The sequence below is a fragment of the Brienomyrus brachyistius genome, chromosome 13, assembly GCF_023856365.1.
Source record: "Brienomyrus brachyistius isolate T26 chromosome 13, BBRACH_0.4, whole genome shotgun sequence".
NCBI classification, from domain to species: domain Eukaryota; kingdom Metazoa; phylum Chordata; class Actinopteri; order Osteoglossiformes; family Mormyridae; genus Brienomyrus; species Brienomyrus brachyistius.
The window spans coordinates 11,269,838-11,295,181 of record NC_064545.1 but is presented as its reverse complement, the minus strand read 5'-3'; the positions used below and the strand labels follow the sequence as shown (position 1 = coordinate 11,295,181).

The 25,344-nt window shown below is 45.4% G+C and overlaps 1 protein-coding gene across 1 annotated transcript; it reads right to left on the bottom strand.

The window, feature by feature from the left end:
- Positions 1-2,413: 2,413 nt before the first annotated feature.
- Positions 2,414-6,280, bottom strand: si:dkeyp-59c12.1 (Ras-related and estrogen-regulated growth inhibitor-like protein). Its single transcript, XM_048972590.1, has 4 exons — positions 6,075-6,280; positions 5,875-5,928; positions 5,604-5,680; positions 2,414-4,882 (listed from the first exon to the last, which is right to left on the bottom strand). The coding sequence occupies exons 1-4, from the start codon at positions 6,142-6,144 to the stop codon at positions 4,457-4,459; spliced, it is 627 nt and encodes a 208-aa protein (XP_048828547.1). The 5' UTR covers positions 6,145-6,280; the 3' UTR covers positions 2,414-4,456.
- Positions 6,281-25,344: the final 19,064 nt, after the last annotated feature.

The following is a 25,344-nucleotide window of genomic DNA, read 5'->3' as shown; positions in this document are numbered from 1 at the left end:
TTTACAGCTGTACACAAAGTTTTTCCTTTTAGGATTTAAAACGTTAATAAATTGCGTGTCGAGTGCAAGACGACTCATCCTGTCGACTTACAAACCCTGCATTTCTGAAATGATCAACAGGTTTAAGTGTGAAACATTCGCTGGGATCACAGGCTGGCTTCCAGTATTTCGGCATGTGAGGGATGCCCTCTCACCCTTAGTATTTAAAGCTGCACTGTAGAATAAGACTGCTGGTTATGTACATGAAACTGTTTTTTGTTTCATGTATCGGGATCCACCCTGAATCTCCCACCATGTCCCACATCACTGTACCCGGGCCGGGTTATTGATCGTCGTCCGCACTCACCAGCCATGTCCCGCTTCACTGTACCCAGGCCGGGTATTGATCGGCGTCCGCACTCACCAGCCATATCCCGCTTCTCTGTACCCAGGCCAGGTTATTGATCGTCGTCCGCACTCACCGGCCATGTCCCGCTTCACTGTACCCAGGCCGGGTTATTGATCGTTGTCCGCACTCACCGGCCATGTCCCGCTTCTCTGTACCCAGGCCGGGTTATTGATCGTCGTCCGCACTCACCGGCCATGTCCCGCTTCTCTGTACCCAGGCCGGGTTATTGATCGTCGTCCACACTCACCGGCCATATCCCGCTTCTCTGTACCCAGGCCGGGTTATTGATCGTCGTCCGCACTCACCGGCCATATCCCGCTTCTCTGTACCCAGGCCGGGTATTGATCAGCGTCCGCACTCACCGGCCATGTCCCGCTTCACTGTACCCAGGCCGGGTATTGATCGGCGTCCGCACTCACCAGCCATGTCCCGGTTTCCTGTTCCTGGATCAGATATTGGTCAGCACAGGCACTCACCCGCCATGTCCCGCTCCCCAGTACCCAGGTCGGGTATTGGCTCATTATCACACTAACCTGCTGTGTCCCACTCCCCTGTATCCGGGTAAGGTAGCAGCATCTGTACTCGCCTTCCGTGTCCCTCTACCCTGTACCTGGGTCAGGTATTGGCGCCTGCACTCACCGATCATGTCCCACTCCCGGGTCGGGTATCAAACTCCCTGCCATGTTCCTCTCTCCTGTACACAGGTTGGGTATCAGTGTCCGCACTCACCTACTGTGTCCAGTTCCCCTGTACCTGGCTCGGGTACCAACGGGCATGCACAGTCACTTGCACTCACCCACCATGCCCCAATCCCCTGTACCTGGATAAGATATTGATCGGTATGCGCACACTCCCATCGCGTTCCTCTCCCCTGTACCCAGGTCGGGTATCGTCAGCATGCGCACTCACCTACCATTTCCAAGTTCCCTGTACCCTGATTGGGTATCGGTTGGCATGTGCACTCACCCACTGTGTCCTACTCTCCTATACACGGGTTGGGTGTTGCTCAGTATGCTTACTCACCAACTGTGTCCCGGTTCCCTGTTCCAGGGTCAGGCACCCGTACTGACCCACCCTGTCCTTCTCCCCTGTACCCGGGTTGGCTATTGGCATCTGTTCTGCCTTTCGTGTCGTCCTCCCCTGTACCTGGTTTTGGTATCGGCATCTGACCAGACCCGCTGGCTTTCTCCCTTCTTATCAGCTGAGCTCATGTCTTTAACCTGACAGACCCCTGGCAGTGCTATGGGTGGGTAGAGGGCTGAATAAAGAGCTGACCTATAAATAAAGCCGCACACATTACTTTTGAAATATTTCCTCTTCTGTTTGTTTTGTTCACTATTAATGTTCACTATCGTTCTGTTATGGTGATAACATTTTTGATTCTTTCTGAAGTACTGCGGAGCACTTTGCTGGGAAAGGCACGACGGAAAAATAAAATGAATTATTCTGTGCTGACGCACAAAAATTTTACATCCATAAATAACTCCAGGAGCGATTCTGTGCTGCCGATTACCCACAATTCCTCCGCCCAGAAAGGAGAAGGTCTGTGTTGTGCGCACAGTCTCTGATGATCTGTCAGCAAGCTCAGCTCTTTCAGCCAAGTTCATGAGTGCTCCGTCTTAATTTAAACAGACACCGGAGGCTATTAATAAAGGCTTTTTATGGCCAAGTGCACATTCACCAAAGTCGTAAATATTATTCAGTCTTCATGGAGCCGTCTTACCCCAAGAAGGGAACAGCTCTTTGACTATGAGTCAAACTTTACAGCACAGTAATGTTTGACAATTTATTGGCTTTTTTAAAAAAATTTTTTAAAAGAAGCCATTTCCCTATGTAGACTGATAGCCTAGTAACAGAGCAAACTGTCAGAATGAGCCGTGTTATGAATCTGTATTCTAGAACTATTCAGGATAGGGTTTGAGACTGGTTTGTATTGCGAGAGGCTGGGCATGATGGTACACGTGGTGGGAAAAATGTAAAGGAACAAGAGTCTACTGCAGATATATAAATAAAGTACGACACAAAGAGGCTTCACATGTTTATTCAGCTTTACTGAGACATACTTAACAAATCTATTTTCAAATGCACAAGGCATGGTAAAACTGTACAACAGACATATAAATTACATTCCCTGTTGTTTTGTCTACCACCTAAGTATTAAATACTGAGCAGAAAGTGCTTGCTGATTTCATTTTTTTTTTCTTCTAGAATTTTCTGAAAATCACCATTACCACTTAGCCAACACGTCCTGGTGACTGCGGGACTTAAACCTGCATTTACGCCGTAGTCTGCGTCGGGGAAGCTGACCTGGGCCACTGGGCCAAACTGGAAAGCGCCGTCCTCCCAGGCAAAGGAACAATAAGCAGTGTTGTACTCGGCCTGGCAGTGGGGAGCTGCTGTATCACTGCTATAAAAAGACTAAATATTTCTGTGGCCTGGTAACAGTGAACAGAACTACTGGGGCAGTAGCTGGGGGCTGTTCCTTCACTCCAAGGAGGCATGTTGGAGCAGAAGGTGGGATTGTTTTGTTTAATGTCGTTCTGGTGAGTGTCACTTGTCCCCAGACTATCTGACCCCATTTTTAAAGGACACTTTGCATGTTATAGCGGAGGTCTTCCCAGGTGGTAAAATCCATAGAAACCGTCATAATTTTAGGTGCAGTATTTTCATTCTTTTTTTTATTTTTTTGTCAGGCTGGTTCATCACCATATAAATGACCCTCCATAAGCCGATGACACCAAGGCACCTAAACCTTCTAATCAGTCAGTACGTTTACATGCACATTAAGAAAATCAAATTATTGTATTAGTCTGACTAAAACCGGACTTTTAAAGTACATGTAAACATGTTAGTCCGACTGAAATTGTACTAAAATCGAATTTCTTGAAGTCAGACTAAAACACCCAAATAATGAGATTGGGAATCGATTTACTGCATGTATACGTTCAATCGGACTCAAACTGACCTATACGCTCTGCATATACTCCACATGAATGTTGCATGCATTCTCCAACACAATAATAATTATTTTCATACATCCATCCATTTTCCAAACCACTTATCCTACTGGGTCGCGGGGGTCCGGAGCCTATCCCAGAAGCAATGGGCACAAGGCAGGGAACAACCCAGGATGGGGGGCCAGCCCATCGCAGGGCACACTCACACACGCACACCTATGGGCAATTTAGCAACTCCAATTAGCCTTAGCATGTTTTTGGACTGTGAGGGGAAACCGGAGTACCTGAAGGAAACCCCGCGATGACATGGGGAGAACATGCAAACTCCACACACATGTGACCCAGGCGGAGACTCGAACCCGGGTCCCAGAGGTGTGAGGCAACAGTGCTAACCACTGCACTACCATGCCGCCCCCGCTTTTTAAATCACTCCTTTTTTGTTTCATAAATATCCCAACATTTATTACAACAAAATCACATTGTAATATTTGAAATATTTCCAATACCGTGCTAGTATACAAAATATTCTGCTATGCTATTCTGGTCTTCTTGTATCTGTTCTTCTGGCAAGATCACAACTGAAGCTTGTAACTTTTGTTCATGCATCCATTGTTATGCATTTTATTTTTTTTGCATCTGTAACGTAAAAGCTCAACCAGAAAACGCCCAATACTAACAAGCTGAAAGGAGCCATATCGCCACCCATTGTATCAGAGTCAAACATACTTCGGTCAGTAAATCGATTCCCCACCCATGCATGTATACTGTGACAAGGACAGTCCTCTGATTAAATGGCTATAACTGTAGTTCGACTTATGTGTGCATGTAAACTTACTAAGTGTGAAAATGCAATGGCGTGAAGCACTGGGGTGATCACAGGCCGCTTGTCCAGAACGATGTCCCTGCGGTGTAAAAGGTCACCAAATGAGAGCTGCTCTCCGCCAGATCGTCCCAGACCTTTCACTCTCAATACAGGCAGAAGCTGAAGCTCACCTGAGCTTCCTTAATCCCTCTCTCTGGCGCCCAGAACACCCTGGCGGGTCCAGAGAGCGCATCCCACTCAAAGCAGGCTTCTTAGAGGCCAACTGTTAAGCTCCTGGGGTGAAGCCTCTCACACCGAGTCCGTCCTCTTCCTGCTGAAGACGGCCGACACGCTCTTCACGATCCCCTTGATGCCGGCCGGCTTCTTGGTCAAACTGCGGGCCTCTCGCAGCCGCTCCAGCAGGCCATGAAACACCATGAGCACGCCGTGGTAGTTCTCAGCCGCCGACACCTCGTAGAACTGGCATCCGGCGGCCAGCGCCAGCATGCGGCCCTCCTCGCTGGGTACAGTGCGGCGGTGGTGAAGGTCGCGCTTGTTGCCCACGATGGCAATGGGCACCTTGTCCCCCCCCAGATAGTCCTTCGCGCCCTTGATACGCTGGAGCTGCTTGGCAACATTGTTGAAGCTGACCCGGTCGCAGATGCTGTACACCAGGACAAAGCCATCCGCCCACTGAATTCTCTTGTCCTGCGTCGAGCTCTCGCGAGATGCGTCCTTCAATCAAGAGATATAACAGACTGTCACTCTAGATGAAATTCAGCTACTTTCCCTCTGACTGAGCGCAACAAAGTAGATCACCTGTAACTTCTGTGACAGATTAACAGCAGCACATTATAATCAGCACCCTATAGCAGCAAAAAAAAAAAACTGGAACCGTAACTATATGAAAGAATATGCATCAATAATGCGCCTGTAAAAATCTCTGACCCCTACAATGTGACATAAACCTACAGTACTTAATACTTAAGCCTTTTAAGGGCTTTTTAACAGCCTTACTCATTTAGAGTCTCGCACAGGGGATTCACTGTCTAGCCGCTGGCTGAGTGACTGCTGTTTGTGCGCGAGAGACAGCATGCCGTGCACATCACATGCACTGAAGTGACAGCGAACACAGCGGCATGAGCCTCGTGCCGTTTTGTTTCGAGGAATTTCCAGAGTTAAAGGCTCCCCTCTGGAAATGTAGATCCTCTCTTTAATAGTACAATTTAATAGTACAAATTTTACAAGGCTCCCTAAAATTATATTTGAAGTTATGAACAAGAGAAGACCATACTGAGGTCAATCCTGGGATCTCAGCAGCTTTCATCACAATGATATATGCAACCCGATTTGATGAATTGCAGAACAGTAAACGAGGGAGCCACAGGACGTTTTAAGGGCGATTATCCTACTGCAACGATTTCTCCTGCCCTGTAAGTAGGCTCACATGTATTACCTGTGAAAAAGGAGAATCCCAGATGTTGAAGGAGATGTCCCGTCCGTCTACTATCACATTGTGGCTGTAAATGGATTCTAGACAGTAAAGTAAAAGTAACATTAGCCACAAATAAAAGCTTTAGCATTTCAATCTGGCTATTCGGGCAAACACCCTATTGAACAATCTACACATCTCCTATATCAGTTTTGTATTACAACACAGTAATATACACTGTCATGCTGTCCTATAGCAGGCAGTTTAAATTAAACGGAGTTTTGGATGAACTTACCGATATCTCCATATTCTCCGATGAATCTTCTCGTTAGGAAACGGACTATAAGTGCTAACATAGAGAACGGGTAAACAGAGTAAAAAAAGAGTTATATTTATATACACGAATTATTGTTTGCATGTAACTACACTCAGAGTTAAAAAGAAAAACAACAACGATAATAATAATAATAATAATAATAATAATAATAATAATACCTGATTTGCCAACGTTGTCTGTTCCCAAGACCACGATATTGGCATCCATTTTCAAAGCTGGTCCCGTCATGTCTCCGCAAACCTCCGCGGATAACGGCAGACTCACCAGACTTACTAAGAGTCACTATTTATCCTCCTTGAGGTTTTGCGAAACGACTCTGGGGACGTCCCATTATTTTAGAGGGAGGGGTGCTTGAACGAAATTTAATTAATATTAACAATCATCTGATTGTTGTCTAGTGTATATCACTTACTGTACAAAATATATGAAAAAATACGGAGCAGATTGTATGGTTGCTGCCATTAGATGTTTTAATTAATATGACGAATACGCTGAAATAAAGGAAAACGGTAAATGGTAGCTGCCGCCTACCTGAAAACAACCGGTGCCACGTGCTTCTGTGTTTCCACAGGAAGAAGCTGAATGATTTCGGGAATGTCTCAGTTTGACTTTTTCAGACAGCGTTTGAATTCTAGAGATGTCAACTGCAGGGATGGCCTCTAATGATATATAGATATTTATTCATAAGAAAGGAATCAGTATTCGAAAAAAAACAGGCTACTGCGTCTAACATAAATTTACCACATGCATACGCCTGTGCATTTTCGTTTGCGTGTTTTGAATCTTTTCTACATTTCTCCCTCTTGATCTCACCATTTTTATGCAGATAAACATAAACCTATTTACATTCAGCCTGCGGAAGGCACAAATCGCTGAAGTATCTAATGACGAAGTAAAGCGCATTACGATTTATTGGGGTAATAAATCGTTTAAGTACATATTGAACTGCTAAACACACATGGGGAATCAAATTCCCTCGAAAGAAAGCGAAAACGTTTTATCATGACACGATTCAGTTCTTTCAATGTGCTTAGCCAAGGTCTAATTTGATGTTTACAGAGGAAAGGGAGGCTGTTACGTATTCTAATACATTCCCCCTCCCCCCGTATCAAAGGGTGCTTGAGCTGTTTTTATTGGATTTACTTCGTTTTCACCGCTAGATGGAAGCATATACATAAGGCGACATGAGATTCATCCGGTACTTAATTTAGTGATGTATTTTATTTAGGTTTTTTTATACCTACATGTAAGAAAAGGTGGGATGCTTTATTCAAAATACAATAAAATGCCAATTATGTTTATATTTGATAGGAGCGGCTAAACATAATTTTAGGCTTATACGTATGTTGTATATATTAAGCAGTTCCTGTGAGATACATACAAATGTGCACGCCTTGTATCATATAGCTCATAAAGAACCCGTCTGCTACACGTCCTTTAAACAGAAGGCAAAACGGGCGTGCTGTGTGACCATAGCAACACTGCTTTGTGTTGCCAGAAAGAGACACCCCCTCCGCCAAACTAAAGGGGTCTGAGTCAAGCTTACCTGCTCCTTATAAATATTAGACAGCAGGCAGATCGAATAGAGGGGTGATGAACAGCAGCGAGAAAAAGCACGCGCAATGGCCATGCAATACACCTATTGCACGAGCACCGGATACCGCCAGTGCTTTGTTGTTACATATAAGCGGACAGACGTAATAATAATAACAATAATAATAATAATAATAATACATTGTATTTAAAAGGCGCCTTTCTAGCACCCAAGGAAACCGTACAATAAAGCAAATAATCATAAAATACAGAGAATAAATCAGCAAGAAATATCAGCAAGAGCAATCTGACATACATAATTTCTCTGCAATATATGTTGCATAATACTTTTGTGAGACAGTTAAAGATAGCAATATATACATCGAGTACCCTGCGACGCCGTTTCGATATTATTTAGTAAATTTATATGATCTTAACGCAAATTGGAAAACATTTTTAAACTATATGAATATGGATGTACTACGTGATTTTGAGCGTTTGAATATAAAATGCTGCTTTTAATGAAAGATGCATGCCAGTTCACAGGCCATAATTATTTTTTTACGATACAGAGCAGTGAAATTCAGAAAGTATAATTCGATAGGGTTTCCCAAAGCGATTTAACTGCAACTTTAATTAACTGAGAATGTGCGCAGGTGCGCGATGCTAACTTTAATATCGAGTTTTAAAATAGCACGACTTTTAATACCCCTCTGATTTCCATTTTTGATGTGTTTAGCTTGGACGACACAGTATAACATTGGTAAAAACAAAGAACATTCCATCCAGGTTGTGGATGGAAGGATTAATCAAAGAAATGGTAAGTGTTATGGCTACAAGCTTCCAGAAGAGGGCATACATCCTATCACCGTTTAGTAATGCTCAGGTACACAGCCTATTAATCTGTATATATTAATAACTCATGGGGCAATATTTTATGCATACATGCACTCCTGAACATTCAATTGGCTAAACTTGTACAGCGGGATTGATCAGAATTGAAAAGTGAAAAGTTTCAATTTCATATTAACTGTCATGCTGTTTGTCTTTTTGCAGATAAGATACGATATTTGGTTTCTGGGGCCACGTGTTTTGAATACTTGCCTCAAGCTAAAAGAAGGGACAATAGGTCGTCACTTTTAACTGGTAATGCACAGTGTAATTTAAAATGGTTTTCGGCATTAAAAGTCGGCGTGGGCTGTCAGTTGAATAATATGAAAATGCTATGAAAAAAGACCCAAATAGCTGGTTGTTCTAATTCGGGGTTTCCCGAGAAGATGATAGAACATGCCTCCTGATACGGTCATGTTCAGGCTTGAAGCAGTGCGTCGGTCTGGTCCCATGTATGATCCACGCTGTTATTACTAAATGGATGCTGTGATGCTCGCATAATCTCAGCAGCTAATTAGAATGAAAAAGAGTGGATTTCATTAAAATGCCGTATTTAAGAGCCGGACCATGGGATTGATGTGCAATGAGCAGTTTACCCAACCTGTAAAAGGCGCTTTACACTAAGAAGGATATACGGTAAGAAAATCGGGAGTAAGGGACTTCTGGACCTCATGCAAAGGCCAGAGTAATGCAGTCAGGGAGATCTCATACTCCCATATCAGAGCTGGGCAAACGAACACGGCGAACCAGCAGCAAATTCATTTGTCAACGCCACTAATGTCTTTGAAGCTAAAGTCTGCGTAGTGCCTATGTGAGCCATTTCAGATATTTTAAGTTATCACTATAAATACAAATACTACTTAAAATACTTATGTTTTATCCAAGCTATTTACAGGCGCATGATACTGTGTCCAATTATAAATACCTGCAGTTTAGCATAACACGTCGATGCTGTAAAATTAGGTCCGTGTGAAGGAAAGCACCTGGATTTCGTTGTAGAGTGCGCCATCTGGCGGTTAGTTGCCTTAAGACGTATAAAGGTTAAATCAAGGAGGTAGACAGACTCAGATCTATTTTCAAAGATGGACAGTTTTCTTTCATATTTTTCTCTCCTTATATTTTAACATACACCACTGGAAAGAATATAGAGGGCACCTCTCGTATTTCAGGTTTTTATTCTACATTTCTCTCTCGGTCGAGCTGGAAAAATAGGAACAGCCCTTTGACTTACAGCAGAATACGAAGCTCATATGTGTGAGCCGGCAAAGTTTCACCTGTGACCATGTCCTACTGCCTAAAGGTCTGCCAGTGAGGTGACAGTGATGTTGCACACATTGCATGCTATAGTTCAGGGCATGCGCAGTAGGCATGCGCAGTAGGCATGCGCAGTAGGCATGCGCAGTAGGCATGCAGATTCCTGGGTCGAGATCCAAGAGGGACCCTGTAGTTGACAGTACAGTTGAGAATAATAATTTACTCGAATTATTCTGTAAAATACCTCACAGCTGAGATGGATAATTGTTGTAAATTCCTTTGAGTAAAAGTACATGTAGGTTATGCAATGTAATGCTTCTCCACAAGTCTCCCAACTATTAATATTTTGCTTGAGGTGTGTTTTCTAGAGTATTGCATTAAAAGCTCTTTGTACTGTACATCAGAGTACATTTCGGTTTTTGCCTGTGCATGACCTGCAGTGACTCACACATGGAGGGACTGTTCAAAGGGCAGGAACGAAGCATATAGCAGTTGACAGGTAAGTATAATGGTTAAAAAAGCTGCCATTAAACCAGGACAAGGAAGAGTTAATGCCTTAGCACAATGGAAATAGTTCTTTGTTATGGGTACGGAGAAGAAAAGAATCAGGAGCCAGGAGAAGCTTTATTTCAGATGGAAAAACTCTCAAAAATTGCTGTGGGAGCGAAGAATGACCCGGCGCTATTCTCAAGCTGACTGACAGAGAACGTAGTCAAACAGCCGGGGTCGGGCGATATGCGCTGGAGACCAGAGGGCTTAGGCAGGTATTTGGTGGTCAATGGGGAGGCAGAAGTTGGGCGATGTGTGTCGGAGATCGGAGGGGAACAGGCAAGTCTCGGGATCTGAGGGCCAAACAGGGTGTAAGTAACGAGGTAGATTGACAGGAATAAACCGTCAAACTCAGGACTGGCCATGAGGGTCTCGCGTCGGAGCTTCCAGTCAGGCAAACTAAAATAAGCTCCACTGATTAAACCGCTAAGAATCAGCTGTGAGGTCAGACAGTCCAAGAACTGGGAAAACCAGAAAGCCGGTGGAGAAGCATGTAAACCGGGCAGTTTCCATTCTCAGGAAGGTAATCCTCCTTGGGGTCTCCCCGGGGGCGAGGTCCTTCTGACGTTACTAGGGGATCCCCGGGGTTGGTCGTGACAGGCAAATCATTACAGACATATTCAAATGGTAAAATTACCATATGGGTTGAAGAAGAACCTGCAATATCTACAAATCTTACTGATTTTACAGTAGTGTCGGCTGGCTCATTTGTAAGTGACGAAATAGCAGAACATCACCGGAAAATGAGCAGAATACTCTGGCCTAAATCGATTTGATCCAGTTTGTCGTAAGCAGTTGTTTACATAAACACGTGGCAGCTAACGGAGCGGCGAGGATGACTGGGCGCGCGGCGGTTCCCGTGGAAACGGTGCAGGCTTATTTTTTATAAGACAGAACTGCATGTTTATAAACAATCAGAGCAGGACAGGTTAGGAGCACTTTTACAAGTCGTGCCTTTATCTAAAATAATAATTATTTGTCTAACTATATATCGTGGTATCTATTGACTCCAGTAGTGTTGCCACGTGAATAATGCAGTTTAATTAAAGCTCTTTTATTAGTAGTACTGAAAAGGACTGCATCAGGCACCCAGCAAGCACCAAACTGACTACACATAAGAAACACAGGGTTGTGAGATGCTGAACTCTAAGATTCACACATGGTGGGAGATTTACGGAAACTAATTACACATGAGGATCGGACAGGATACACGCAAGACACGGGCAAACACACGCGCAACAATAAGGAATATAACCATTGACAATAACGATAACAACACAAGGGCTATTTACAACTGGCAGGTGGGGCTTGCTGGGACATGCGCAAATCGACCAGACGGCGCTTGGCTGAACAACCACTAGAGCCAGTCCCACCTTAGTCCAGCAGTAAGTCCTGTAGGTGTGACGGCTGCTGCCACAAAAACCTCCTTGGCCGCCGCGGAGCAGTGCTGCTGGGGGACGATGGGCCAGGCACAGGTACTGGGCCACTGGCAGGGGCTGCGGAAGCAGGACTGCTAGCGGCCTCTGGGAACAGGCGGGCCTTGGGGTGCTATGGGGCCAGTCTGTCCCGGTGCACAATGACTGAATGAGACCCAGGGCCAGTCCGGACCCGATACACCACCTCTGACAGCCGACTCAACACCACACAGTGTCCCTGTCAGCAGGTGGGCAGCTTTGGAGAGCAGCCCTTCTTACGGATTGTACAGCCACACTGACATCCCAGCACCCAGCGGAGCCCCCCGACAGTGGGTGTCGTATGCTCTCTTTTGCTTCAGACCCACTGTCATCAGGTGGTCACCGTTGAGGCGGTGGGTGGCCTCCAAGCATCGCCTTAGATCCCGCAGGTGGTGGCTGGCTCTGGTTCGGGCGGACAGCCAAAAATTAGCTCAACCGGGGTACACAGCTCCCACTCTAGCATCAGCATAGATGGCGTGAACCCAATCGATTCCTGGACCTCTGTCCTACAGGCCCACAGGATCACTGGGAGATGGAGGGTCCCAATCCTGCTGATGTTGACTGGTCAGGATCGCAAGCTGCGTGGTCTGGTTGTCTGACACCACAATATTTTATTGAAGCAATTTATTTCACTGGAGGAATTCCCCAGAATTTTGTTAATTTTATTTGACATGTAATTCTGAAGATTTGCCCATCCATCCATCCCTTTCTTTCTTCCATCCATCCATCTTCCCTGCTGCGTATCCAGTGTAAGGCTGTAGTGAGCCTTGAGTCTGTCACTACAAACCCCAGGCACAAAGGAGCCTATCACAGGATCCCAGGCACAAAGGAGCCTATCACAGGATCCCAGGCACAAAGGAGCCTATCACAGGATCCCAGGCACAAAGGAGCCTATCACAGGATCCCAGGCACAAAGCATGCGGGGAAACCAGAAAGAGAGCAATCAACAACCCCGTTTCCAAAAAAGTTGGGACGCTGTATGAAACATAAATAAAAACAGAATGAAATTATTTACAAATCATCTAAACTCACGTTTAATTGAGAATAGAACAAAGGCAACATATCAAATGTTGAAAGTGAGAAAGATTATTGTTTTATAACAAATATACGCTCAATTTGAATTTGATGCCAACAACACGTTTCAAAAACGTTGGTACAGGCGCATGTTTACCCCTGCGCTGCATCACCTCTTCTTTCACCAACACTGTTGGTAACAACGTTTGGGAACTGAGGAGACCAGTCATTGGTCCATGTCCCATTCTTGGATTTCAGCTGCTTAGCAGTTCGGAGTCTCCTTTGTCATATTGTTCATTTCACGAAGCACCAAATGTTTTCCATAGGTGACAGGTCTGCACTGCAGGTAGGTCAGTCTAACACCTGGGCTCTTCTACTACGGAGTCATGCCATTGTAATACATGCAGAATGGGGTTTGGCATTGTCTTGCTGAAATATACAAAACCTCCTCTGAGGGCAGAGTGACGGCTCTGAGGCTAGGGATCTGTGCTAGCAACTGGAAGATTGGTGATTCAGATCTCGTGAATGCCTGGAGTGCTTCTATTCTGTTGGGCCCTTGAGCAAAGGCCCTTAACCTGCAATTGCTTCATCCTGGGCATGATGTTAATCTACATCCTCCAACTTAGAGGGAAGAAATTGCGGGTTGGATTGGCACTCCAGCCACTGGAAAAAAAACTCAGACTGGTCCATTCGGAGCTGAAATATCACCTGCTGCATGGCTGCACTCAGGTTCTCATCGCTGAGTTGGTTTGTCATGTGGTGGGTGAGGCAATGTTCTGTACTCAGTACATGCTCCTTACCTCTTCTTTGAAAAAGACATCTGGATGGCAGCACATGTTGCTCCAAAACCTGTATATATCGTTCAGCATTAATGTTGCCTTCCCAGATGTGCAGGCTACCCGAGCCATGGGCACTAATGCGCCCCCATACCATCGCGGATGCCGGCTTGTGACCTGTCTGCTGATAACAAGCTGGATGGTCTCTCTCCTCTTTAGCCTGGAGGACGTGGGGTCCATGATTTCCAAAAATAATTTGAAATTTTGATTCATCAGTCTACAGGACAGCTGTCCATTTTGCCTCAGTCCATCTTAAATGAGCTTGGACCCAGAAAAGATGGTGGCGTTTCTTTAGAGATGGTTTCTTTGCATGGTAGAGTTTCATCCTGCATTTGTGGATGCAGCGACACTCTCTGTTCACTGACAGTGGTTTTCTGAAGTGTTCCTGAGCCCATGCAGTGGTTTCCTCTGTAGAATCGTGTCTGTTTTTAATGCAGTGCTGCCTGAGGACCCAAAGATCATGGCTATCCAACACTGGTTTTTGTCCATGTCCCTATCGTACTGACACCTATATGGATTCTCTGCATCTTTTAAATATATTATGTACCGTAGATTATAAAACTCCCAGTCTCCTTGCAGTAGTATGTTGAGGAACATTATTCTTAAATAGTTGCACTATTTTCCCACACAGTCTTTCACAGAGTGGTGAACCTCTCCCCATCTTCACTGCACAGAGTGGTGAAGCTCTCCCCATCTTCACTGCACAGAGTGGTGAACTTCTCTCCATCTTCACTGCACAGAGTGGTGAAGCTCTCCCCATCTTCACTGCACAGAGTGGTGAAGCTCTCCCCATCTTCACTGCACAGAATGGTGAACCTCTCCCCATCTTCACTGCACAGAGTGGGGACCCTCTCCCCATCTTCACTGCACAGAGACTCTGCCTCTCTGGGAGGCTCTTTTTATACCCAATCATCTTACTGACCCACTGCCAATTAACCTAATTAAATGTGAGATAAACAAAATTTTTATGTTGTCTTTGTTCTATTTTCAATGAAGTATGGGTTTATATGATTTGCAAATCGTCGCATTATGTTTCTATTGACATTTTACAGTGTCCCAACTTTTTTGGAATGAGGTTGTATGATTAGGTGAGAAGAAAACCTGGAAGAAACCAAAGCAAGTCCAGTTAGGACTGTCAGGATTGGTCCCTGCTTTGTCCCGTTTTGTCCTTCATCTCCCTAAATTCCCTGTTTTCCCCTGTCTGTAGTTCCCTGTTTGGCCAGCAGGGGGTCTCTGCTCATCGCATTCTGATCCGTATGCTCTTTCAGGTGCTGTCCCAGTCATTGCCCTCACAGGTTCCCTTGTTCCCTGGTCCACCGTGTGGCTGAACGGGCTATGTGGCTGAGAACCATGCATCCCTAATCATTGTGACTTCGAGGCTAAATATGCTTGCTGTTGGATGTTCCCCACTATGCGACCTGTTCCGAGTGTTTAGCCTCCGTTAAGTTCTTGTATTGCCTGCCTGCCTTTGTTTCTTTTTCGTTTCCAGTTCTTCTGAGTTTACGAATGAACTCCTTTGCTTGTAAGCTGCAGAGTGGATCGTCATCAATCCTGCCCCATCATGACAAGAACCAGCAAACTCCACACACACCGCAGTACCCACCGAGCTCCTGATATGGGTCTGTGCTGTAATGAAACAGGACGACAGGGCTGCTTCTCTTCCTCTCGTTTACTTTTGTGTTCTTATCTGACGTGCCGAAGAGCACGGGGGTGTCTCAGGGACAGTGCTGTCACCTTCCTGCTTACTCTGCACACCACAGACCTCAGCTACAGCTCCGGCGACTGTCGGCTTCAAAGCTCTTGCGATGATTCTGTGATTATGGGATGTATCGTTGAAGGAGTGCAGCAGTATGCGTTTTCTTTGGGGGATGGGGTGAGGTTGTCAGAGAAACCGCCTGCAGCTGGTTGAGAGAAAAAAATGAGGCTGGTGGTGGACCACGTGTGGAGCGGGCCTGACCACTGTCACCCCCCCATGGAGAGAGTGTCGGAATGGTATGGTCCAGCTGCCTTGAGGTCAACACCAGTGACAGGCTGGACTGGCATGGTGACACTGAGGGATTCTCAGAGCAGGCACAGGCCTTTGGTGTGTGTAGCAAAATGCTACATGTGTTTTATCAAGCCTGTCATAGTCAGTCCCATGTTCTGGGCTGCTGTTTGCTGGGGGGGATATCCGATTCGATTCAATTAATTTTCATATTGCGCCTTTCACAACAGAGTCGTCCCAAGGTGCTTTACATGGATGTGCTGTGATACTTTACAACATCATTAGAGTGAGCAATACAGAATATATCAATATCAGGATATCCAGCAGATGGAGGCTGGTAGGCTGATCAGACTCGCCCACCGGGCACAGGTGAGCGGTGCTGGGTGGAGTGAAGCTGGTCAAACTGACCTCCTTCTTGAATACGGAGGCCTGACCTCCCGACAGAGTGTTGCTCCTGTCAATGAGCTCTGTCAGCCACTGGTCGTCTCTGGTCTCCATGTCCCAACCTTAAACCTAACCTAACCCTAACTCGAGCCTTAACCCTAACCTTCACCCCACTCAATGAAAAGACAGAAGTTCTGCCTTATCGTGCCCTTGGGATTACGGAGGTGAGCCCCTTGAGGGTACAGTGAGGGCTTTGATGGCTTGGCGCTCCCGTGCTGATTTATTGCCAATCACGTGCCAGTGTTTGCCCCAGTTAATGAAGCCCAGCTGAGCCTGATTGTACTAATTACCTCGTTAGGAATAAATGGGGCCAGTTGTAGCGCTTAGAGATAGATAGATAGATAGATAGATAGATAGATAGATAGATAGATAGATAGATAGATAGATAGATAGATAGATGGATGTGTTTTCTTGTAGACAGTATGAGGGCATTATATTTTAGATTTTCTTAAGTATATCCTGGTTTTTTGAAGTTTATGCATTTATGCTGTAGTATAATGCATTCTTGCTTTTAAAGCACAGAGGCTGTTTCCTGTGCAGGCTGCTCTCTGTGCAGGCTGCTCTCTGTGCTGGCTGCTCTCTGTGCAGGCTGCTGGCTGCTCTCTGTGCAGGCTGCTGGCTGCTCTCTGTGCAGGCTGCTCTCTGTGCAGGCGGCTCTCTGTGCAGGCTGCTGGCTGCTCTCTGTGCAGGCTGCTCTCTGTGCTGGCTGCTCTCTGTGCAGGCTGCTCTCTGTGGCTTTGGGTGGCATGCAGGTCAGTGCCTGTCAACTGCAGAGACTCTCAGCACGTAATCAAGCTCCCTAAAATGTCTGTAGATGGTTTTCAGGTAAGACCACAGCAAACCCTGTTATGTCTGCTCCTCGAGGTCACATCTGCACATCCCCACCCCAGAGAATCATGGGAATGTGACTGTCAGGCGGGAGTCTGACCGACTTTGTTTCCCCCTCAGTATTGGTGCCAGTGACTACAGTGTATATACTGACTGTCTAAAAAAATTGTTGTAATGCTGTCTATTGCCCAGCCTGTGCAATAATCATCGGTCAGTTGCCTGTGAGAGATAAGTTGGACATGTTATGCTATGTATGAATAGTTTGCTGAATGGAATGTAAGTCCTGTAGGTGAACATGTAAGGGATTTGTGTTTAGTTCAGGCCCTCTGGGTGGAGGAACCTCCACAGAAGATGATGGGGGCTATGAAGTGCAGATAGGATTCTGCTGAATGCTGGCGTGCTGTGCTGGTTCTGAGGACTCCGGGTCCGGTGTTTTCCCTGGAAGCGCAGTGTGTATGTGATAACCAGTGTGCAAACAACCGGCCGGCACGGAGCTTTCATCTCTGGGCCCGGCAGCGGATGGGAGGCGTCCCGTGCCTCTCGGACCACCCAGGGATTTTAGTGCAGATTACCGAGACCCTGTGGAATGTTATTGTACCACCATGAAATAAAAAGTTTAAAAAAAAAAAAAGTGGTATCGTTTGAGTCATGGGAAAAATGTGGCTTTCAAAGCAGAAACATTGGCAGTCCACAGGAGAAGCTGGAAATTCCGTCAAGGCCCTAACACACCTCCTCACCCCTCAGGGTCAGAGGAGGACAGGCCAGCACATGCAGCAGGTTGACTCATGTCATGGCCGTTCTACACTCGCTCCACGTTACATGTAAGGGAAACTGCGGCACTCAGCAGACAATGTGTTTACATTCCTTCTCCTTCCGGACTGTGTGAAATTAGGTCACCAGATGGATGGAAATGAGACCATAGCCAGCCATGGTGCTAGCGGTTATTTTTCGAGCTGGAAATCAATGTCATGTTATTCATTTGTTAAATTCATTTATTATTTATGAATAAATCGTGGTTGAAAATGTCGTACTATATTCGTTTCGGTACTGTAATATTTAATCTTTTTGCGGTTATTTTGCTATCCTTCTGAATAGCCTGGGGAAATACCTTTTTGGATATTGCGCTAACAGACTGTACACAGGTCACATTAAAACATGAATTTCACCTGTTTTGTAAAGGCAACGTGGCGAAACGTGTCAAACACCTCAGGTCAACTAGACATTCCTCCCTTGGCCTCACAGACCCAGCTAGTGCCGCTTTCTGCTGGAATTCGATGAGGGCAGTTTATACTGCCTGTACAGATCTTGTCTTGCCATCATTGAACAATACAATTCTGAAACATTAGTCCAAGATATCAGCATCAGTTACAATACAAGACTCCTGCTAAATAAAGGAATGTATGGGAGATGTACCGTATCCCGCATAGCTGGGTGACCTAATGACATACAGAAATGGATGTTCTGAAGAGGCCGTTGAGCCATTAAAGGCCATGACTTCATCCATGACTCACTGGGAGTCTGCTGCAGTGAGAAGCCTCTGCTGCCCCCTATGGGCTGTTCAAAGAACTCATTCCTAAACACCAATGTAAAGCTCACAGTCTTCAAAGGCTAGATGCGGTCATTTCTGAGCCCGCTTTCATTTGTCCCTTGTCTGCCAACAGCCCGCGCTCCGCTGATCTGACCACTGACGTGGCACTCCCTCCTCCCAGTAGCCCCAGTTCTACCACCCAGTGCATGCGGCATTAACAGCTCCAGCTCCAGTCTCTGTCTTTGGCTTAGGAATCGTAAAGTAGCCAGTCAAATATGTGGGCAAATGCTTCTTATCTTCTGAGTGCAGCAGTTCTGGTCCTTAATCTGAAGCAGAGGCTTTAAGACTCAAAAGGCTGTCAGAACGTGACAGTCTTATGCTCTTATTAGCAGAAAAACCACTTAAATTTTCTGCTCGCTGGGTGCCTAAAACTTACATTTCCTCCAGTACAAGGTACTGCCCACAGGACACCCTACTGCAAAGTCCTATTTGCATACACTGATCCACACATATTGATTGTCTTTACAAACACAGATCCCGTTTACACATATCGATTTCACTTTATATGCAAAGATCCAGTTTACACATATCGATTCACTTTATATACAAGCAGATTCAGTTTGCACATACTGATTCACTTTATATATAAACAGATTCAGTTTGCACATACTGATTCACTTTATATATAAACAGATTCAGTTTGCACATACTGATTCACTTTATATATAAACAGGTTCAGTTTGCACATATTGATTCACTTCACACATACTGATCCAGTCCCTGGATCACGTTACACTGATCTGTTTTACAGATTTTGATTTGTTTTCTGAATTCGTTTGGACTCACTTGCAACCAAGGTTACTAATGAATAATAATAAAAAAAACGGCTAGGATGTAGCTGGCAGGCGACAGTTTAAATGGCAAAGCTGTGATATTAATACCTGCATGTTACAATCCCTATATGTGAAATTCAGGTAATTGAAAAAATCTCTAAAATAGAAGGGAGACTTGCAGTGTACACTGCACAGATGGTGGTGTGAAATTACTTTTCTTAGCCTACAGTGTTGGAGTGCAGTGAAGAATAGGGTCTTAATAATGTGTCAGAGCGTTTTGTGCCTTCTTGTGACTGCGATAAATTGAAAGAAAGTGGTAAAGTTCACCGAAGAGAGTTCTGGGGTCCCGGAACCTGGAAGCCCTGAGTCCCACAGCTTTAATCACTCTACGGGATGTGAAACGGTATTTGCTCTCATTTATTCTTTGAAACAGTGAAGAATGAGAAACTGGAACCTGACAGGGAGCCATAAAGTGGGAGAGATTGACTTGGAGACCTGAGGATTTTCCAGTTGATAGTCATTTGGCACCTGGCTGTTTATGTGGTGGAATGTGGCCCCTGTGGCCCCTGTGGCCCCTGTGGCTTAGCAGTCTGCGGCTGTGCTTGGATGGCAGCTGGTTCAGGTCCCATGTGTTGTCAGAGTGACGCCACCATTGGGCCCCTGAGCGAGGCCCTTAACCCCAATAGCTCCCAGGACTGGCCAGGCCTCCTCTGTCACCCTAAATTTGTCATTTTGGTAGAAAGCCTCAGCTGAATGAATGAATGTTTATTAATTAATTAATAAATAATAATTAATGTTTTAGTTTAGCTGCAGTTCATTTCAGGAATGTGGTGCTGTGTCAGTGAGAAGACACCCTCTGGTCAGACATGGCCTATTAGCTGAAGATGCTTCATCAGGGAAGTGAACTTCGGTAAGCTGACTGGAGTGAGATTTTCAATTCTAGACAAGTCTGCACATGCATTTACATATATGTAACAAAAAAAAAGCATTTTTTATTACCGTTTAAAGAGTCTTTAGGGTTTGTAAACTGCCTCAATGCTTTTGATGTCGCTAGTTTTACGGTTATAATGGAATAATAGGGATTTTCCCCTAAGATTTCTTGCATGAGTCTGAAAGTATGAGTGTCACACCAGATACGTGACAGTTTACCTGGCACACATGCAGCACGTCTCACACCCGGGGTGCCGAAGATACGATTTGGGCCACACTTTGAGGGGACACAAATAATGTAGTAGTACATGGTGACTTAATGCATGTTAATTAACCAGTAACTAAGGGTTAGTTACATAGTGACTCGATTGTGTAGTGAACCGTCAATCATGACAGTTCATGTATTCCATGCAGGAACTATATTAGTTAATTGTTAATGAATTTGTTAACTAATATAGCTCATTCATGAAATACATGAACTGTCATGTTTGATTAATGATGAACTAACGCTAACGTTTCTGGTTAATTAATACATTGAGTAAGTGTTACTGAGATTTGTACTGAGCATGTGCAGAGGCCATGTGCTTTGACCAGTGAATTGAAATAACAGTGAAAGCATGGTTAAGAGTTAATATCGCCATCCACCTCATTAATACACCACAGCAGAGTCGTTAGTTATGCCGTGTTCTCATATCTGGGAGAGCAAACTGAGCCAACAGTAAGGTGTGGATCCCTACCCTGAACAGGGTCCCTTATGGTGAATACTGCTGCATCTACGTTACTGTCACCCCAGGGCAGGATGCTGACACAGGCTGCCCGCTACGTCACCCTTTGGGCAGGTAAATAATGGGGACTGGGCCAATCCGGAGGCCCGAGAATCCCTTCAGTTTCAGGGCACCGACAGGCTGCTATTAACATTGTGTTTTGCAGATTTTTCCTACTTCACATGAAAAATGACTCTCCGGCATGCTAAAGTAGGGCATATTTTCTTTGACTTTAATGAGATAATAGCACCATTTGTATGTTTTTTGCAGTGTTATGCTATTGTATTTTACATCAGTTATTGGAGCATTTTGACATTTAGATGAATGTGTCTACTGGCAGCATCACGCCGCCTCTGTCGCGTCTGAGAGCTCCATCACACGCCGAGCCGCTCTGCCGTTAGCGGGGCCCGTAAACGCTGACGGCTGTGCGGCTGTGTGTCTGTGTGTCTGTGTGTTCAGAGCCGGTGCTGGCAGTCAGCGCACAGCCGCCACAGTGTTCTCCCCGCACTTTCTCCAGTTTCAGTTATGGACAGGGATTAAAGAGCCAAGAGGTCGAACCTCTACCTCAAACATATACAGTACAGTACAAATAAATATGACACAATTTGTTTAATAAGTCCAGGAAATATATAAAGATCATGATTCAATAAATCAAAACATTTTTTGATCTTAAAATTGAAAGCATTGTCCTGTGTTAGGCCACACGCCCATCCACCCGACTAAAGACCCTGCCCAGGATATGCAGCTAGAAGATGAGTGGATGGATGGATGGATGAATAGATGGATGGATGATTGCTACACATTATTTACCAAAGGTTTTCTGAGTTGTTCTTCTGCAAAGGTATTTAGATTTCATCAGTTTTACACATGATCAAACAAAGTCGTCCCAATCATCTGTGGTTAAACGGAACCTGAACTCCGATACCGAACTGTCTCTTACTACAGGACTGTGTGCATGTCTGCCGTGAGTCAGTCTGACAGGCCGGAACACCCTCTCCTCGGTCATGTGACCGGAAGGGGCAGTGTGTGCAACCTCAATCCACACAGCTGAATGTTCCAGTTGTTGGGGGAACTCCAGCCTGATTGACTTGTTTTAATGACTGATATAAAAATGATTGTGTTATTATACAGCAAAATAAATATATATAATAAATATATGAAAAATAATGTTTTTTTCATGAACAGCGAAATATTTTCTTCCTTGTGGTGTTGGCAGGTTCCTAGTGAAGACTGGTGATTATGCCATAGTCTACAGTGTTTTGTCTTCACTGAGCCCCAGGGATTTATGGGAAATATTACAAGCATCACAATCCAAGGTTCTCCATTTCAGCTTAGATTATTCAGTCGTGGTGCAAGAATACGGCCTTTACAGGACTAAACCTTCAGAGGGTGTGGTTCTTCAGAAGCACAGCATGGCCGACGGTTAGGATGTGGTTTAGTGCCACTCGAAGTACAGTTTATGCGCAGGGCCCCCCCAAAGATGGACTGATATTCGGCTGAGAGACAGACGGGTTCAGTCACGTTCCATTCGCTGTTTCTGGGAAGCGCCGAAACCTTGAGCCGCGCTGCCTCTGCCGCTCCCTTGCCGCACATTTCCGCCGGGTGAGCCCCGCCCTACCACCCACACATCCCCTCTGGCATACGCCCAGCCGACCGGCATAATGCCTCCATCTGGTAGTGCCAGCAGCAGCGTATTTAGAAAGTGCTGGGGGGTGGCGACCCAGTGCCGTTCTTGCATATGTCAGGGCTCATCTGAACACGAGTCGGCGCCACACTCAGGATTGCAGAGGAAGTTCAGGCTCTCAGGTAGAACGATGGTCATTCCGTTGATTTGGTGTTGGGCAGTTACCCGTGAGTATATTAAATCAGCAGGAGGTTGGACAGCAGTAGTGTGTGTGTGTGTGTGTGTGTGTGTATGGTGGGGGGGGGGGGGGGGCTGCACATGCCCTGCCATCCCCACATGGGGTTTCGATGTCTGTGCAAAGCAATCCATATGGCCAGTCTGCCCTACACTAGAGGTGCTCACTTAATGTAATAAATACATTCGTTACGCAGAAACGGCCCATAAAGAATCTTCTGGAGTTCTCTTTATTTTCTTAATTCACTTATTAATCTTAGGATCTCACTTAACGTTTACGGTGTCCTGCTTACTCCGTAGGTTTATCCCTGGCGATCGGTCAAAAACGAGCCGTATTGATCACAGACACACCCATAAACCATTCTCGTAATTATTTCTCTCTGTCCGACTGGAGATTCATCCTCCTTTTGATTCGTTCTTTCAGATATGTCAACTTCTACCATTAAACGAGTGTAGCTAATAAAAACCAAAAATAATTCAGACGGTGCTGTTTCAGGCAGTTCGTGTGCAGAGTTAAGAGGATCTGGGACCAGGGCTCACTGCAAACCGAAGGCAAATGGGGAGTCTCATCCAGAAATAAATAAGCGATTCGTTGAGACAAATCATCATCCTTTATCCAATGCTTTGCAAATAGACACTAATTAAATTCTTTATGAGACATTATATTTATTGGCATTGGCTAGCTTGTGCACTAAATCGGCAATTTAACAGCTGCAGGGGGAGAATTAAGGGAGGATACAGACATTATTCTGCCATGAAACTGAGGAAGGAAGCACTTATAAAAACGTCTGGATTAGGGGCCACCGAGGAAATGCCAAGCTGGGCCACCTGCTTGTTCACACGCAGCTGTCAAATCTCCCACAATGCACTTGCCTTCGGGGGTGGGTGGAGACTTGCAAAGGCTGCGTCCAGCCCCATTATGGTGGCGCTCGGTGACGAACGCCAGAGTCATCGACCGCATTGAGCATGAAGACATGCGAGGTTCCTGACATTCAGAGCAGCCAGTGGAGGGAGGGACATTCTGGGCAGTGATGAGCATGAAGGCAGATGAATCATCCTGAGAAGATCCTGCTTGTGTCCTTCAGCATGGCACAAATTCACCAATGAAATGAGGGAAACATGGATAGCACTGCAGCCACACACCTCTAGGGGGCAGTGTGGAGCTCGATGCGAGAGGTGTTTGAGACATTGTCAGGAAGATCATGGCTTCAAATCCCATTACCATATGAGACCCTTAATCCCAACAGATCCAAGGGTTGTGACTCCATACCCTCACCTGTATATATGCACTGGTCATAACATTGTATAGATCGAATTTGTGGACCAAAATGTCCCTAAAGTGTGGTAAAACCTTACTTAACCTTATTTATGGGGACATTTTTCAGGTCGCCTTTTGGATAACCTCAATTTTATAAAAAATCTGTGAATGCATTCAAGAAAGTAAAAACACCAGAAGACTTGTATTTTGTTTAGTTACTTATGCTTAAGGTTAGAGCTGGGTAGGGGTTAAGGTTGCCGTGATTGGGATTAGGAACGTCTCCATTTAGATAGGTACACCAATGTGTGTGTGTGGTCCAGTTATACCTTACCTTGTGGGGACCAAATGTCCCCACAATGTGATGAATACCCGTTTTTTTTTTTTTTTACCTTATGGGAACCAGTTTCCTGGTCCCCACAAGAGAAAACTCTATCTTATAATAATCCGTGACTGCAATGAAAAAAGTAAACATGCAAAAACTCCTATATTTTGGTCAGTTAGTTATGGTTAGGGTTAGGGCTGGGTAGGGGATTAAGGTTGTCGTAGTTAGCGTTAGCATTTTTTACATAGAAATGAATGAGCAGCCCCCAAAAAGATATGATTACATGAGTGTGTTTGTGTGTGTCTGCTTGTGGAGATTGCATATTCTCCACGTTGCACAAGTTTCCTCCCACAGACCAAAGATGTGCAGTTGGGCTAACTGCCATCTGATTTGCCCAGTATGTACGTGCTTGACTTTGTTCCCCATGACACTGGTATCCCTTCCTGGGTGTCCCCAGCCTTGTGCTGCCTGAGCTTGGTCCCTCATACCTCTTTTCTGCCTGGAGAATGGATGGATAAATGTATAGACTGAATTATCTAAGATACTAAGAATCTGCACACAAAGCAACTTCACAATAAGTTAATAAAAAACGGCATATTGCATTTCCTGTACAGAACTACGTTACACACCAACTGTATTCTTCTATGAGCTTGATATTTCATAACGTACCTGATTTTTTTGAATTCTTACTGGTGACGGATGGACATATAAGTAGTTAAGATGTTGCAATTTTCAGCGCGCTGCACGGCGATGCTGCGACTGTCGATGGGTCCAGCCCGGCACGCACAGAGAAAGCGCGTGGATGTGGAGCTGCCTGTCTTGCACGGTACCAAAGCTGCACTTCAAACAGAAGTGACTGCTTTCCCTGCTGACTCCACACTTTGGCAGAGGCTTTCATTTGTGCCGGAGACAGAGGGTGGGCCGCCGCCGAATCCCCAAACCCTCCCAGCTTGCTCTGATCGATGGGACCACCTGCACATGTGCTTGTCCTCCCTAAAACACAGCATTTCGCAAAGCTGGCTTTAGATGAACCTGCCAAGGGTTGGGGGGAATTTGTGTCCCGTTCTACGCAATCCCTCAATCCTAACGCACCTCAGGTACGAGCCCTGAAGCGCCACTGTCACCCTGCTGTTCATCTTTACGTAAAT

Coding starts and splice junctions, on each gene's coding strand:
- si:dkeyp-59c12.1 (XM_048972590.1), bottom strand. CDS start 6,144: ATGACGGGACCAGCTTTGAAAATGGATGCCAATATCGTGGTCTTGGGA. Junction 5,929..6,074: donor AGACAACGTTGGCAAATCAG/GTATTATTATTA, acceptor TCTCTATGTTAG/CACTTATAGTCCGTTTCCTA. Junction 4,883..5,603: donor GGGATTCTCCTTTTTCACAG/GTAATACATGTG, acceptor TCTTGATTGAAG/GACGCATCTCGCGAGAGCTC.